Below are 14,830 nucleotides of genomic sequence, written 5' to 3' on the forward strand. Positions count from 1 at the left end.
TTCCAACAATGTAATGAATTAACGCTGAGGGACAAATTTATGCAAATCAGCCATAATGCTATCAAACGAAAGCAATACCAAGTTAAAAAATAGAATGGTGCACCCAAACATGATCAATACGTATTTCTCTAAGGCATAACTGCTGACGCAGACTGTGTGCCACTGTTACACTATCAATCAGCGGGGAACCATATCAATTTAAGCATTTAAAAGCAATGACATGAATCACCTCTATTCATTATATGATGTGCCCATGAATCGAAGATTCAAAAATTAATCTGGGCAGCAGAGCTGGGCGAGGTGGAAACATATGAGCTGAAATGCTCAAATCAATAACTGCATTATTCTTTTATAGCCTGAAGACAGTGATGCATACAAAGCCATGAATGGGTCGTTCTGATGATCCTAGTAGCTCATCAGAGGTTGAGGGTCTTCTTTTAAAGGACGCATTTCACTTTACGCATGTATAAATGTTGAAAGATTGTGTTTATCGGGCCAAAAAAACCATTAGAAATTTCAACAGGAAGGAGAAAAACAAGCTGTTTCAGGAGATATTTTGCAATAGTGTGGACATTACCAGTGCTTTGCCTGAAGTGGGCATCAAGAGCAATATGTTTGGCAGAAAAAGCATTAGGTCCAATTCAGTAATGGAACATAATTCAGCTGCCAGTAGGGTTAAGAATGACTTCCTGGCCGGTTAATACACCATTCCTCCAAACGTTCCCACTGAGTTCTCATCATGCTCATTCCCTGCTTCCACTAGGCCTGCTTTTCAGCCATTTTAATTGTAATGAGCCCATTGTACGCTGTATTGGGTGAGATGAAGGGCTCATTATCCTCATAAACAACCCTGTGCGTCCTTTGAGAGGCCTCAAATCAGCGTGATGAGTACCCTCACCCTCACCCCTCTCCAAACACTCACTGCAGGCTTAATAATGCAACACTGCGCGATTATCATTACGTTTCTTTTTTTTTCTCTGTTAATTTTTGATGAGGAACTAGTGGAGAAACATCTCTAAGAGCGAAAAGAACATTAACCACAAGGAAACACATAGCTTTGACTAATCATATTACCGTGGCAGGTTGGGAAAGGAGAAATTGTTTAAGCCCAGCACATCTCTGCAAATGTAATCCTTTGCAAGGAACTTTGCCAGTGAGATATGCGTTCTTTAGACTTTACATCTATGGGATAAGTGCTTCATCAATTCAACAATCGAATGATTAGGGAATGAATCTTGTTTAGATGAATACAGTAGTTGACCCACAAATGAGAATTCTGTCATCATTTATCATATTATATCCTTGTATTTTCTTTTTCCTGTGGAATACAAAAACGTTAACGGCTGCGACCAGATCTTAATGTCAGGGATTTATATTTGAGAAACAATTGATTGAATCAACAGATTCACAATTCGGACATTTATCACTAGAATTTTTTGTGAATAAAGGCCCATTAACACCAATAAATATAAAGATAGATAACTATAACGGATAATACACAAACGGATGATAACCTTTATTATAAGCATGCACACTTTGGCTTCTGCTGCTATAAAGGTACAAGCTCTGGTTTCTTAAAGGCACACTATGCAAGATTTGTACCTTAATTTAACAGCTTCGAAATCATTTTGATGGTAAACGAACTCATAGTAGGGTGAATCATCCCGAAAGCAAAGCGCGGGGGGTGGGTGGGGAGACAAGCAATGCAGGTTTGAGAGGTGGCGCCCCGCCAAATCTCGCGAGAATCACGACTTGCTTTACGGCACGATGTCACATACATCAACAACATATGAAGCAGCCTCTATGGAAGACACTAGCACGCATTTCAGACATGAATCATGGCAGAGTTGAAGAAGAAAACGCGGTCGGAAGAGTCAAGGAAAGGAAAACGACGGCTCTGCGTGAGTGGTATTTACGACAGTAACGTTAAATACAAGTATTCCACAGCGACTCTAGGGGTCGATGTTTGAGAAAAACGGAAACTGCATAGTGTAAAGGCAGTTAATGTTTTTATCATTCATCAGGCTTGAGTTATTTCAACAATTGTAGCGTGGACTTCCCTATTCTCATAGAAAGTGAGCCGGCTTTAAAGGGATAGTTCACCCAAAAATGAATTTTTTTTCATGAATTACTCACCCTCATGTCGTTCCAAACCCATAAGACTTTCGTTCATCTTCGGAACACAAATGAATGTCTTTTTAATGAAATCTGAGAGCTTTCTGTTCCTCCATTGACAGCTACGCAACTACCACTTTGACGCTTCAAAAAGTTCATAAAGAGATCATAAAGCTAATCCATATGAATTGAGCGGTTTAGTTCAGATTTTCTGAAGAGACAAGATCGCCTTACATGATGAACAGATTGAATTTAGGCTTGTATTCACATATAAACATTCATCAACTCACACATCAGCTGTGGAAAATGGGAGCTCAAGCATGTTCACTCGACATGTAACACAGCACATTTGAGATTCCTCAAGAACCATTTAGGTTCATTCTCGTGTGTTATACAGCACGTTTGAGCTTCCACAATGAGGTTGTCAATGGAGAAACAGAAAGCTCTCAGATTTCATCAAAAAGATCTTCATTTGTGTTCCGAAGACTTGCAGGTTTGGAACGACATGAGGGTGAATAAATGATGACAGAATTTGTATTTTTCTGTGAACTATCCCTTTGACGAGTTACATATTTTGAAGCTTGACTGCCATGATCTCCATTTAATTTCATTGTATTAAAAAAATAATCCAGGATATTCCTCAAAAAAAAATTGTGTTCCACAGAAGAAAGAAAGTTAGTCTAACAACATGAGGTTTAGTAAATAATGACAGAATTTTAATTTTGTTGGGTGAACAGTTCTTTTAATATTGAATAATCCTGACTACAACACTGCTAATCAAATGATCACAGACTATAACGTATCATGTGTATCAGCATGTCAACCACATCGCAATCATTTCTCGTCTGTATGACAGAGGATAGGACGCTAGCTAAGATTAACTTCCTGTTTGCGCTTCCTTGCAGCAACTGACACAGAGACATCTTTCGATAATCAATGTCATGTCTCCATGCTTCAAAGAACCCCCGAGATCCTGTCCAAGAAGCATTTTAAAACATCAAAACTTTCTAATTAAAGGCGTGTCATTGAGACTCTGATTTGAGTCCTGTGATTTGGCCAGAGGGGCTCCTGATGAGAGCTGATACAAGCCAAACAGTCTCGGGTGTAATTACGATTAGAAAGCCCTCATTTGAAGAGCACTCGTAAGGGTGAGTGTGAGAGAAAAGCCCCTTTATAACCAAAGTGTTTCCAATATTGCCCTCAATGGCGTTCACAATGGCAAGCCACAGCAAGGCATATAAAACCTCACTACTGACAAAGAATGTACATGAGGGTGCAACATTAAAAGGACAGTTCACCCAAAACATTTCAATTAATTTACTCACCCTTATGTCTTTGGACCTGAGGACCTGTTTGACTTTTTTCTCTCTGCATAGTACGAAAGGAGATATTTATAGATGAATGTCTATGGTGCTTTTTTGCATACAATGAAAGTGAATGGTGACCAGAAAGTGAAAGTGAAAATATCCCCAAAATATTAAAATGTGGAGGGTTTAAAAAACTGGGTTTATGAGATATCCCAATTTAACATTTTAAAGTGTGATTTCTAGACCTAGAAAAGTCATGTAAATAAATAAAATTTAAAACTCCATGGATATTTTACAACTTTTGACGATTTTTTTTTCATCAAGCAAGAAGACTGTCAAGCAAAATATCCAGAAAATAACTTCAATTTCTGCTTGTTCCTCAAATAAAGCTATCATACGACTTCAAAAGACTTGCAATATATTAAGTCACGTTATGATGTTTTTATTATTTTAATCACATGGTTGTTGTTGTTTTTTTGGGAGATTGACAGCTGTGTTTACCATCCAATTTTATTCTATGGAAGAAAGCATTGTGAACATTCTTCAAGATATCTCCTTTTGTGTTTGACAGAAGAAAGAAATTCATACAGATTTTGAATGGCATGAGGCCAAGTAAATGACCACAAAACTTTAAATTGGAACTGTCTCTTTAAAACCTGTTGCACAATAACACTGCAAGACAGTGTGCTAAATAAGTGGTGTGTAAAAAGGGCAGATACTGAGTAAGCACTCTTTTGCATATTTCCCCTGGTTCTCAATATTTTACAGCATGAATTATAATATTCTGTTCTTTGAAGTCCCCAGCAAGGCTTTGCGTCGGCTTTGAGTAATTCCAAATGTATATTTTCCTCACGGTGCACTTGCACACAGCCCATCTGCCGTGATTTAGGCCTAAAACAAACAGCTCAAACAGGCAGCAGTGGATACAGTGGATGCCACTATCCACCAAGGTAACCGAGTTAAGATTGAACGCTTTCCCGGCAATTGGATTTCCATTGACAGATCCGCAGAAGCTGCAGACGTACAGAAACAGAGCGGCGAGGCAGTCAGGTGCAATCTTTGCTCTTTCACCCCTTTGCTTTTTGAAAGCATCTGACCAAAGAGGGCTGATATCTGGCTCAGTGCTCGAAAAAAGGTAAGTCTGTTAGTATCAGTCGTACTTGGACGTTTGTATTTGGCCATCTACACAGAGTGATTTATTTGAGCCGAAGGAAACACGGTGCACAAATTATGCTTTGCTAAGCGATTTAAGGAACTCTATTTTAGAGGGACGAGTGAGTCTTTGACCTTGAGGATCTTTGTTAGTCTTGGATCAGATGCTCAGTTTAATGCTGAGTTCAGGACGTTTACAGTTACAAAATACCAGTGCCAGACCCGAGCCAGGTCTATCATTTCATCTCATTACTCAGTTGTCACAAGGGATTTTTCCCTCTCTCTGTCCATTCTGTTAATGGCATCAATGGCCCTTCACCTTGGGAACGCGGAACTCAAAATATAGTGGAAAAAAAGAAACATGCCCCTTACAACTTGGCCTTGAGGCTTTATTATTTAACTTAAAAAAGGTATTTTACTGAAAATTACTTGATAGTTGCTTAAAAAAAAAGAGAAAAGTTTTACTTTATACTGAAAATCACTTGATCTGATCCAGCAGATATTGTCATGTTTAGAGGTCTTATTTAACATGGAAAAAGTGTATTTTCCCCCCCTTTTTTTTTTGCTGCAAAATTACCATTATAAACAAAGCCCTATATTTGGCAGAATATATTTGCACTTTAAAAACAGGCATAATGACAGCAATTCATCAAACATTTACTCAGCGGAAATACTACTGAGAAATAAATGATTTTGGCAGGATGATAAACTCAGTTGTGAGAGAGATTTGTAGATAATCAGACAAAACGGGCGAAAATTGCATGAATAATTTGTCGACGCGAGAGCGAGACAACCGCACTGTTACACAGCGTGCTCCAGGGGTTGGAGCGTCGTCGTCTGCCGAGACGTGGCTGAATTTGACTAATGCCTCTCTCGCTGTGAACAATAGAGACGAATGTTACTTTAAATCCGAAATACTTAAATCCAGCTTTCGATGACTCCAGGCAAATATCATTAATCACGCTAGGCCCACCTCGCACAGCACGCGCGTGCACGACCAGATGATGGCTTTCCCCGACTCAATCCATCACGTACGTGTCGTGAGCGCGGCCCCTCGTACCGGCTGAGAGCCTCCACGTAGGGGCCCCGCTAAGTGAAAGAGTTACAACAGCTGTACCTGGCGCTGGTCGGTGCTCTCAGAGCGGCCCGGCTCCTACTTAGAATGTCATCCGGCTCGTTTTAAAAGAGCGTCACGCCACGGAGCTCCTCATTTGATGTATCGTTCCTCATCTTTACAATTTTGGGAATAACAGGTCTAACTTATCAATTTGGCACCTGAAATCCCACCGCTTACAGTTTTAGCACATCATGTGTGGGGGTGATGTCATCCTGTGACAGCACTTCCTCTTCTCATTACGGGACATTTTTAGACAGGCCAATAAAAATGAGAAAGGAGGCCATTTTAGAATATCCCATTTGCCTGAAAGTGAATCAAGTTATCTCCATTATTTCAGCACTAAGGTGTGCGGTGACAACGCCGACGTGGAAGAAGTAGATTTCCGCCTCTGTCAGAAAGTAAAGGCCACTCTGTCCACCACAGGGATTGGCCACGGCGCAAATGCGCTAACATAAACCTCATAATCGTTCTTAATGTCTAAACATAAATGTTTACTGCTGACGGCATTGTGGTGTTTTGGCAGAAAACGTGCCCATTGCAAAGACAACATGGGGGTAAAAAAGGGGGAAAATGCTATTGCTATTTGTGAGTAATATTTAATTAATGACTTTCATAAATAATGAATAGAGCGGATGTAATTGCAGATGTTTTTATGATGACAGGCTTGGCTTCACTGGGCTTTTTTTTCTCCTCCCTCTTTTCAATTACCGTCCAGAACAGGGGGAGGCAGAGAGAAGAAATGGAGGAAAAGGGAGAGAGAGAGAGAGAGAGAGAGAGAGAGAGAGAGAGAGAGAGAGAGAGAGAGAGAGAGAGAGAGAGAGAGAGAGAGAGAGAGAGGGGCTGGTGGAGGCAGAATTAAAGAGGCTTTTTGTCGCGTTTAATATCAATTCATTCCATGGACTGCTGACACAGGCAGTCCAGAGAGCCCAGGATTTATGGCTCCCTCTAATGGGCATGCTCAGAATCAAAGGCCTGTCGTCAGCACTACTTAAACCACTCCTCTCTCACTCCCTCGCTCCGGCCCTCTCCTCTCCACTCCACTTTTAAAGACACAAGCTCATTTACAGCCCTGTAGTAGCAATTCGCAACTAGTTTGGTTCAGGACCCAAATTTTAATTTGGACATCAAGTAGTCTCCCAACACGGCACCAAAATGTAAAATAAGCAATTTATAGTTATTTCTCTTATCTTGCATCGTGCAATATCAAGGATAACAGTATGTCATGCAACCTGCCCACACTGGCATCTGTCTAATTTGGCGAGCTTCAATAGTGACAGATGACACCGTAGAGTTTGATATCAACAACTGGATATGGGAATCGTCTCCTGACTTTTAAAAGTTTATAAGCCTTTTGAGTTTTAATTTTGCTATCAATTTCATCATTTATTTTTTGCATTTAGCATAGTTTTATTCCTGCAGTTGACAACCACTGCTGTGAAGGACACACACACACACACACACACACACACACACACACACACACCAGAGATGTAACTGTATCAGTCATTTCAGTAAGGCAGCTTTGCACTACTCAGGAAAAAAGGAAGGTAAGATCAGGAAGGTGCACATGAAGTTTCTGCTTTAATGTATAAGTGGGTAAAACTTGTATGCAGACATTTTCAAGCAGAAATCATGATCTATGAATTAGTTCACACTTTCTAAATTTAGAATATCAGAAACAACTGAGGGCATTCAGACAAACCACATAAGCGTTCATAATATATCTACATCAGACTCAGACTTCCTTTATTGTTCCCAAAGGGGAAATTAAGGTGTTACAGCAGTAACAGAAAATACAAGACACAAAACAAAATTAAACAATCACAATAACTCAAAAATACAGAGTGCCATGCAATGACCTGATTGGCATAGTAAACTCAAAATTATGAGGCGCCACGTAGGATTTAAATCAAACTTCGCTCATCAATACATACATAACACACGTGCATATACACCTATAAATTACTCGCATATACATGTATACTATTGGATGTTCAAAATACATATATGAAATACACGTGCACACTAATATGAAATCCATACCAATACATATTATGTTAGTCATGAATACATATAAACTTGACGCACGCATACACCTATAAATACTCGCACATACATATAAACTTCCATGCATATACACCTATAAACACTCGCACATACATATAAACTTCCATGCATATACACCTATAAACACTCGCACATACATATAAACTTCCATGCATATACACCTATAAACACTCGCACATACATATAAACTTCCATGCATATACACCTATAAACACTCGCACATACATATAAACTGCCATGCATATACACCTATAAACACTCGCACATACATATAAACTTCCATGCATATACACCTATAAACACTCGCACATACATATAAACTTCCATGCATATACACCTATAAACACTCGCACATACATATAAACTTCCATGCATATACACCTATAAATACTCGCACATACATATAAACTTCCATGCATATACACCTATAAACACTCGCACATACATATAAACTTCCATGCATATACACCTATAAATACTCGCACATACATATAAACTTCCATGCATATACACCTATAAACACTCGCACATACATATAAACTTCCATGCATATACACCTATAAACACTCGCACATACATATAAACTTCCATGCATATACACCTATAAACACTCGCACATACATATAAACTTCCATGCATATACACCTATAAACACTCGCACATACATATAAACTGCCATGCATATACACCTATAAACACTCGCACATACATATAAACTTCCATGCATATACACCTATAAACACTCGCACATACATATAAACTTCCATGCATATACACCTATAAACACTCGCACATACATATAAACTTCCATGCATATACACCTATAAATACTCGCACATACATATAAACTTCCATGCATATACACCTATAAACACTCGCACATACATATAAACTTCCATGCATATACACCTATAAATACTCGCACATACATATAAACTTCCATGCATATACACCTATAAACACTCGCACATACATATAAACTTCCATGCATATACACCTATAAACACTCGCACATACATATAAACTTCCATGCATATACACCTATAAACACTCGCACATACATATAACTCGATGCGCGCATACACATCCATAAAACACTCGCGCATAAATAAAACGTGGATGCATGCTTTGTGTATATATGTATATGCGAGTGATTTCATATGTGGATGTGCGTGAACTTTTCAGTGTAAAAGGAAGTCATTTCAGTGTAACCGGAAGGCATTTCAGTGTAAAAGGAAGGCATTTCAGTGTAACCGGAAGGCATTTCAGTGTAAAAGTCATTTGTGTAATTTTGATAGTTTGTTTTCCAATTTGAAATTAAATAAGCATAAACGATAAAACGGCCCCTTTATTCGTTTTTTCGTAAAAAAAAAACAAAAAAAAACGAAAAAACGAGATTTCGGCTTGATTTTTCGTTTTTTTTATTTCACAGGCAAAAAACGAATAAATGACTTCAAAATTAGTTTTCCACATGTGGGCGGCCTGACACGCCCCCTTCCGCCGATTGGTCAAGCAAGTCTGAGCATGTGACGTCATCAGTTGTCGCTCGGGTGTGTTCAACAAAATAATAGTCCTCTACTATGGCTACAGATTCTTAAACTGTACAGGGCAGGTCCTATTAGGCTTTCTTCTGTGCAACTTTACGCGTTTCACAGAAATCTTTACATCAGAAATATTAATTATTAGTCTGCCACCAGCCTGTTTTATTTAGCTGTGCGGAGTTAAATCTGTGTGGTGAAGCTGCGCTTGACAGCGCCGAGCGGGAGAGGCTCACTGACCAATGTTCAGTCAGCAGTCAGAACTTTTCTTTTAGACGCTCCGTTTTGCCACGGGATGGTGATTGCAAATACTGTAATGCCAATCGGCTGAGGGTGGGTACCGATGATGGAGAAATACATTTTTACTGAAACTGTAATCATAGCCGCGACCCGCGAGAATGAGACAGGTGATTGACAGGACGATAGCGAAGGCAATTAAAGGTGCTAGATAACTTCTGTTAACAAAAAAAATCAATTAAAAAGTGTTTAATATAAGTGACTTTGTCTTTGTTTTATTGTTTTTGTTGTTTTTAATCAAATAATTGTGAACCACAAACTGAGCCTTAGTTTTAAAGGGCAATTTCCAATTTCCTATACTTCCCATGGTACTAACTGTAATTAACAGTATGCTGACCCAGTTTATATGTAAAATCTTTGGTATATGTAATCTATATGTAGGCTAATATCTAAACACACTTTACAGTGTGATGGAAATAAACTTTTCTTAAAGCGTGTTGTAGGCTATATCACCACAGATTTATTGGCACCCTTCTATCTGTGTTGTATACTGTAATAGACAATTGTCCTGCAAAATGATGAGGTTTTTTGTAAGAAAAACATTGCGAGCAAATGTAGAATTCTTGTTTGAAATATAAATCAACAACGTAAGAGGCTTAGGCTTTTTTTTCTTTTTTTAAAACCCCCCGAAAAAAACGAATAAAGGGGCTGTTTTCTCGTTTATGCTTATTTCATTTCAAATTGGAAAACAAACTATCAAAAAGGCTAATTCCGTGTACGCACAAATTACTTCCTTTTACACTGAAAAGTTCACGCACATCCACATATGAAATCACTCGCATATACATATATACACAAAGCATGCATCCACGTTTTATTTATGCGCGAGTGTTTTATGGATGTGTATGCGCGCATCGAGTTTATATGTATGTGCGAGTGTTTATAGGTGTATATGCATGGAAGTTTATATGTATGTGCGAGTGTTTATAGGTGTATATGCATGGAAGTTTATATGTATGTGCGAGTGTTTATAGGTGTATATGCATGGAAGTTTATATGTATGTGCGAGTATTTATAGGTGTATATGCATGGAAGTTTATATGTATGTGCGAGTGTTTATAGGTGTATATGCATGGAAGTTTATATGTATGTGCGAGTATTTATAGGTGTATATGCATGGAAGTTTATATGTATGTGCGAGTGTTTATAGGTGTATATGCATGGAAGTTTATATGTATATGCAAGTTATTCACAAGTGTATATGCATTCATGACTAACATAATATGTATTGGTATGGATTTCATATTAGTGTGCACGTGTATTTCATATATGTATTTTGAACATCCAATAGTATACATGTATATGCAAGTAATTTATAGGTGTATATGCACATGTGTTATGTATGTATTGATGAGCGAAGTTTGATTTAAATCCTACGTGGCGCCTCATACAAAATCACCTCCACTCACACACTGCCACGCTTTCACTGCATCATACCTTAACCATCAAACATCTCATGTCCTTAGTCCAAGCCAAAAATTCCAATATGTAGGCCTATTTATATTAGGCTACTTATTAGTGCATAATTATATACACACAAACGTATATATGTATATATAACTATATTATATAAAAACTTAAATAACTACACACACACACACACACACACACACACACGAATGTATGTAATATATAATATAAAACAAGCTTCATATTTTCAACGAATGTGATGGAAAATCTTTGTATGTCTGTACACGTTATATGCAAATATTAATGATTGAGACCTAATCTCTATCTGAACCAGGTTTCTAGTAATGTAACTGATCCACAGAGGAAACACCCCAGACAGACGGAAAACAACAATGACACTGAGACATACAGCGGATAAGGATGATATAGGAGCGAGAGAAAAAGCCTGTAAATGTAAATTGTGCAAAAATATGAAATCCACCCCATGAATTGAAGAGTCAGATTCAATTTCAATCTAACCTTTGCTTACAGCACCATTTACTCTTGAAAACACACAACTCAAAACCAGGATGATCATGCACCGATATATTGAGGGGTCACCAGTGGCAATCAGGCTCTTTTGGTGCCCTAGGCGAAAGGGGAAAAATATACAAATAAATATTTTCAACAATATGAGCATAATGTGTTATGTCTAGTAGTACAGCTTTTGTTCAGTATGAAAGGGGAAGGAAAAGAGGAAGCTTTGACATTTTGTCTTACGAGTTTGGAGCGACATGAGAGTGAGATTATGCCATCATTTTCTGTTTAAATTTCAGGGTTTCAGTAAAAGTTGGCTGACTATACAGTAGAAAGGTGATATATATATATATATATATATATATATATATATATATTTTTTTTTTTTTAAATCAGTGCTACTTGACTAGAGAAAATAGAAAAAAAGGCAGTTGTCTTTCCTTTTGCCAAATAGATAGAAAAAAATAAACACCCATAATGCACTGGGCATGTTGCCGTCCATGGCCACTCTCACCAGTCCCCTATGTATATGTTTGCCAGAGTCAAATATCACCTTGCTTTAGTAGGAAATACTTCTTAGCAAACTTTTAGGTATAATGGTGTCAACTTCTATTGTTCAGGGGTGCAAGAATTCAAAGAGTAAACATTTAGCGGGAGTGAGTTATTTTCAGTTTCCAGTGAATGATCCAGCGAGTTGTAGGTAATGGCTAAAGGCTGCAAAGAATTGTAAATACGGACAAAACGCTGTGACAGACAATCTGAAAAAAAAAAAACCTCCATGTTTGTAGTAAACATTTCAAACTCGATGACTATGAACACAGTGTTTTAGGTCAAACGGAGGGGAAAAAACTGGAAGAAACTGCCGTTCTGTCAGTTCCGCCCAACCTCCCGAAGCAAAATGCTGTCGTGTACAGGTAAGAAATCTGTTGCAAAAGTGTTCCATTTTTACCAAAATGCTGTTTAAAGAGTAGACATAGTACGGTACAATTTTACAATAACTGTTCTGTTAATAACCCTCTGTCGATCTGACTGTCCGTGGGTGGGAATACAAAAATGCAGAAGTGTAATCTGTAGTTTTCACAAGTTGTCAAAAGTCTTCTGCTGACAAATAAATGTGAATTTCTCAGTCCAGATAACACGGAGAGCGAGTAAACATTGTCCATTTACATATAGCTACTACCGACATTTTAACAATAAAAAAAACGGGTTGAAATGTTGAAAATTGGCGAAGTTACATTTTAACTTAGCTAAAAAATCAGACGGGGCATGTGTCACTTCAAATGGGGATGATTCATTCTACACACACACATACACATCTTCACTTACTCATCCAAACAACATATCTGGTCCATGACCTCCACAAACACACTCACCTGCCCAGATAGGGGTCTCCATGTACAGCTGTGTCTGAGCTTGTGGGGTCTCACTGCAACCACAGAAGTGTCCGATTCCTGCGGGAGAGAGAAAAAGTGACAAGTTTTGAGCAAGAATGTAAGCCACAGAAATTACACACAAACAAAAAAACATTTAATTCCTCAAAACGTGGTATTTTAAATTTCCTTTGAATTTAGTAAAGTCCGTCTACCATTACAAAGAGAGTGAGCTCCCAATTTACATTACAGATTGCTCTGAAAATCCTTGTTTTAGTGAATATGTTTGTGTGTTTGGACTTTAATTGTTTTTTTGTTTGTTTGATTTTTCATTTTAGCATGCCCTTGTTATGATAATTTGCAAGGGGATTGAGGAACAGTCAGAGGACCTGCAGGGTTTAGATAAACTCAGAGCCCTACCAGAACCACCAAATCCTCTGCATGTATGCAACTGTGCTTCATGCTACGCTGGTGTTGAAGTGGATCTTCCGTAACATTTGGAGCACACACACCAGCTTGTGTGCCACCTCACATATGGATAAATAAAGCAAAAAATGCACTCTTTGGATACATACACATGGAAGCTGCAAACACACAAGGCATATATTAACAACAAACCCCCTCACGTCCTGTTAACCCTTTCCAAATGGAAACAACTCAGTCTGATAGTTGGATAAGAACAATAATCATTCTGTTGGTCTGACCCGGTGAGAAAATGGGCCTGATGTCACGGTTAATTTAAAATCGACTGAACTAAGGCAGGTTTGGCTGTGTGTACGTGATAGCAGTTGGCTTCAAATCACATTCTTATTTAGAGAAACATTCTGGTGAGTAAGAAATCACTTCACCCAGAGTGTGTGAGGGAGGAAGAAGAAGAAGAAGAAGAAGAAGAAGAAGAAGAAGAAGAAGAAGAAGAAGAAGAAGAAGAAGAAGAAGAAGAAAGAAACAGGGAAAGATGATAATGCTGCAACTTTTCTTTGGACAGAAATATATACAACCCAACAAACACTGGACCCCATGAGAGTGAATGCAGCAATCGGAACAAAAGACCCTGTTAGAGCATTACCGTAATTACATCGCCATAATGGTCTCTATTGCAGGCTATTCAGATCAAATATGCATAGTGCCCGTCCATATCCACGGGGCTTGATAAAAGTGTTGTTCCTATGTGTCATTTAATTGTTAGCATTAATCTGAAATATAGAGCTAATGTGTTTATTGAAAAACAGCACTCTGCCATGCTGGAATTGAATGTATTTCTGTCCTTCTTGCACATCATTCTTTATCAACTCACAAGTCTGCAAATTTTTTTTCTGGTACCTCTGCTTGACTCTGTTTCCCATCACACTTTCTTTTTTTTTAAGGGGAAAGTTCACCCAAGAGTAAAGTTTTGTATGACTTCAGTGGAACTCAAAAGAATAAACTGGACAAGAATAAAAACAGAGTCTTCTGAAGCCACAAGTGTGAGAAACAAATTTGTCGTAAATCACTTAATTTTAAAATTTGTTGTCATTGAACTGATCTTGAAAACTGATTTGTGAAAGAATCAATCAGTTTTTTTTTTTTTGTGAACCAAATGATTCATTTGAAAAGATCTGACTCAAAAGAATGATTCATTCACAATCCAGATGGATGAATGAATCTCTACTTATCTGACGAATATGCCAAGAATAGCTATAGTTCTCTTTCTCACAGAAAAGCTATTGTATGATTTCGGAAGACTAGCAGAGAAAAGTATATGGCCAATTGTATGGTGCTTTTTGTATTGTTTTTGGAGGATTGTATTTATTGTAATCGCAAGCAAAAGAAAACAATGCTTAGAGTTCCTCCTTTTGCACAGGAGAAAGAAAGTTATACAGGTTTGGAAAGGCATAAGGTTTGATTTCATTTTTGGATAAACAATTCCTTTAAAAAAAAACATTAACCTTCTTTTTTCCCTTC

At 38.0% G+C, this 14,830-nt stretch overlaps 1 protein-coding gene across 4 annotated transcripts in view; it reads right to left on the minus strand.

The window, feature by feature from the left end:
• Positions 1-14,830, minus strand: part of rbfox3a (RNA binding fox-1 homolog 3a) — a gene marked incomplete at its 3' end in the record, with an annotated part of 340,149 nt that overhangs the window by 194,593 nt on the left and 130,726 nt on the right. For all 4 annotated transcript variants that reach the window (XM_084135436.1, XM_084135433.1, XM_084135434.1 and 1 more), the window contains exon 3: positions 12,893-12,970. In XM_084135436.1, coding sequence (XP_083991562.1) covers positions 12,893-12,914 — 22 coding nt within the window. In that variant the 5' untranslated portion in view covers positions 12,915-12,970. The remainder of the gene's footprint in view (positions 1-12,892; positions 12,971-14,830) is intronic.

Source organism: Abramis brama, assembly GCF_963993115.1.
Source record: "Abramis brama genome assembly, chromosome: 14".
In the NCBI taxonomy this organism is placed as follows: Eukaryota; Metazoa; Chordata; class Actinopteri; order Cypriniformes; family Leuciscidae; genus Abramis; species Abramis brama.